We start from the raw sequence: 2,895 nt of genomic DNA on the forward strand, positions 1-2,895 counted from the left end.
GACCATATTTGTACAAGTATCTCTTTATAGTGGAATGGTGTACATCAACTCCAGTGTCTGCCAGATCTTTCTGGATCATCGTGCAGTCAAACGTGGGTTTGGACTTGCTTTTCTCACAATCCTGTGAGCGGTCCTGTCTGATATTTTTCAAGGTCTTCCAGTTCTTGCTTTAACTTCCACTGTTCCTGATGACTGCCATTTCTTAGTTACTTTCCAAACAGAGGATACTGGCATCTGAAAACGCTTTGCTATCTTCTTATAGCCTTCTCCTGCTTTGTGAGCATCAACTATTTTCAGTTTCAATTTTGTAGACAAGTGCTTAGAAGAAGCCATGGTGCTGATTGTTGGGGCAAGGTCAGATGAGTCTGGGCATTTAAAACCTTAAGATTGACATCACCTGGTCTTTCCAGGCAATGATTGAGAACAATCCATGACACTGTCAGGTCTCAGCTTTCCAAAGGGAGCGGTGCATGCTAGGGTGCCCAAACTTTTGCAGATGCCATTTTTTTGTTTTCTCTTACTTTGAACATGCATATAAATACAAATTTTTACCTGGGGTGCCCAAACTTTTGAGCCCCACTGTAAATATAAAGGGATTCCCAGTTATCAACACTGTGCATATGTATGAGCAACTTGTCCGAATATATTTAAGGAGGAAACTAATTCATACAATCAACTTCCAGTTTTAGTTTAACCAAAATACTCTTAATTTCCCAGGTGCCCTTAGACAGAGCAGAGAACCGTGAACGCCTCGAGAAGCTGCAGGCTCAGCTGAGGTGGAGCGGGTTCTCTGGGATTCAGCAGCTTTTGTTGAAGGGTTTTACCTCCCAGGCCACTTCTGACCTCACCTTACAGCTCTTCTGCCAGCTCACGCCAGTCTCCCGCGTGCCGGTTGTTGACAGCTCGCAGTCTGTAGGTAGGTACAAGGGATTACTGTAACATTCAACCTGTATTATTTTATTAGCTCGAAACAGACAAAGTTCATAATTTTCATTTATGCTGGATGGTGTTGGAAGTAAAACAACTTTTGTTTATGTAGGTTTCCCTCTGAATGTGCTGTGTCTGTTGCCTCACCTGGTGCAGCACTTTGGCCATCCAACTCAGTTTTGTAAGGAGAGCGCTGAGAGGATCGCACAGGTACCGTGCAATTCTTCACTTGATCCTAGTCTAGGTTACTATAGTTTCCTTTGCTTGACTTCTGTTTCCTTTTAGTTATGTTGGGCTTTATGTGGCATTTAGCAGTTTTTTGTCAAAACAAATGCATGGGGAAAAAAACATGCACAGAACAGATAAGCACAAGCTTTTCCCTCTCTCAGGTGTGTTTAGAGGAGAAGAACACAAAGCTGTCCCATTTGGCTCATGTTATGACTCTCTATAAGACACGTTCGTATACACGGGACCCTTTCTCCTGGGTCAGTGTGGTTTGCCGCTACCTCCATGAAGCTTTCTCCGACATCACACTCAACATGGTCACCTATATGGCTGAGGTTTGTGCTGATAAATATGCATTCCATACCTTATTTCTAGGTTTACATTGCATTTTCCCATTGTGGCTACAAGGATACACTACAAGTAGTATGCTCAACTCATTGCATTTTAGGATAGCACGTTTGTTGTCTACTTTTGGTGAAATTTGACAGTGTTTGTGAAGTAACGACAGCGAGTAAGTGGTCCATTTCTCCAAGAAGCTCAGTGATTGCCCTTTTCAGTAATCTAGCAGTTTGTAAACGATAATCAAATCGTAGTGGTATATTGGCCATACACCCAATGACATTGCTCCTAAGCAAGATGAATGTAGTTGCATGCTTCGTCAGTCACTGAATGTCTTCCTTTATCTGTCAGCTGCTGGATAAGGGCCTTCCCAGTATGCAGCAGTCTCTCCTTCAGATCATCTACTGCCTGCTCAGCCATATGGATCTGACTGCTGTACAAGTCAAACAGTTCAATGCTGATGTCACAAAAACCATTGAGAAGTTTGTCCAGGTAACTATCCCAGAGTACTTTGTGTTAGCTGAAGTGTATACTACTGTTTGTTATTGTGTTCTACTTTGCTTTTATACTGTATACTGTTTGTGATTCCATAGACAATACACTGGAAAGATGCCTTAAACATCTTGAAGCTGGTGGTATCACGATCTGCCAGCCTAGTTCATCCGGTGTACCGCCACTCGCAAGGTGACCTGTCCAACCTGGAAGTCAGCAGGGTGTGGGACGGTTCAGCCAAGGCTCTGCCTGGAAAAACACTGGACTTCACCTTTGACATCTCTGAGGTGAAGAAGCAACAAAATAAAATGGACAATATGTCACACCGCTCACTTACACTTACAGTACTGAGCATTTTTCAGAGGTTTTGGAGAAAAAAAGATTACTACATGTCAAAAGTGTTTGTGATATTAAAACCACTCAAACATTTTAATGAGGGCCTGCTTCTCTGTTTTCTTTACAGACTCCAGTGATTGGCCGTCGGTTTGATGAGCTCCAGGGTTCAGGAGGCAGAGAGGGGAAGGCCAGAGCCATGGCTGTAACCCGCAGTACTTCCTCAACCTCCTCTGGATCCAACTCCAACACCATCCTAGTGCCTGTCAGCTGGAGGCGACCACAATCCTCTCAGGTACCGTTAAGACATTCCCATTAAGGTATTGTCATATCAAAATGTTTATATCTGTCACTGTTTATGTACTTTTCTTTATTTAGCTTATAGGACAGGACTCAGCCAACATGGGGTGAGCGCACTACCTGAGTGAGCTATAGGCCGCCCCATATGTCGCTTTTTTATCGTCATCGTGATATCAATTGCAACGGGCTGTAACATATCGTCAAGTAAACTCAGAGATTTTTTTTCGTGTTAGTTAAAAGAAAATATGAGCCGTAGAATACTGAAAGCAGCAGAAATGC

General features: G+C 43.1%; 1 protein-coding gene across 1 annotated transcript in view; it reads left to right on the forward strand.

Annotated features, from left to right (window-relative positions):
* The window catches only part of fryb (furry homolog b (Drosophila)), a 50,989-nt gene that overhangs the window by 38,659 nt on the left and 9,435 nt on the right, over positions 1–2,895 (forward strand). Inside the window, exons 48-53 of the mRNA XM_032533231.1 lie at positions 718–916; positions 1,040–1,137; positions 1,317–1,487; positions 1,843–1,983; positions 2,085–2,270; positions 2,447–2,611. Coding sequence (XP_032389122.1) covers positions 718–916; positions 1,040–1,137; positions 1,317–1,487; positions 1,843–1,983; positions 2,085–2,270; positions 2,447–2,611 — 960 coding nt within the window. The remainder of the gene's footprint in view (positions 1–717; positions 917–1,039; positions 1,138–1,316; positions 1,488–1,842; positions 1,984–2,084; positions 2,271–2,446; positions 2,612–2,895) is intronic.

Source organism: Etheostoma spectabile, chromosome 13, assembly GCF_008692095.1.
Source record: "Etheostoma spectabile isolate EspeVRDwgs_2016 chromosome 13, UIUC_Espe_1.0, whole genome shotgun sequence".
In the NCBI taxonomy this organism is placed as follows: Eukaryota; Metazoa; Chordata; class Actinopteri; order Perciformes; family Percidae; genus Etheostoma; species Etheostoma spectabile.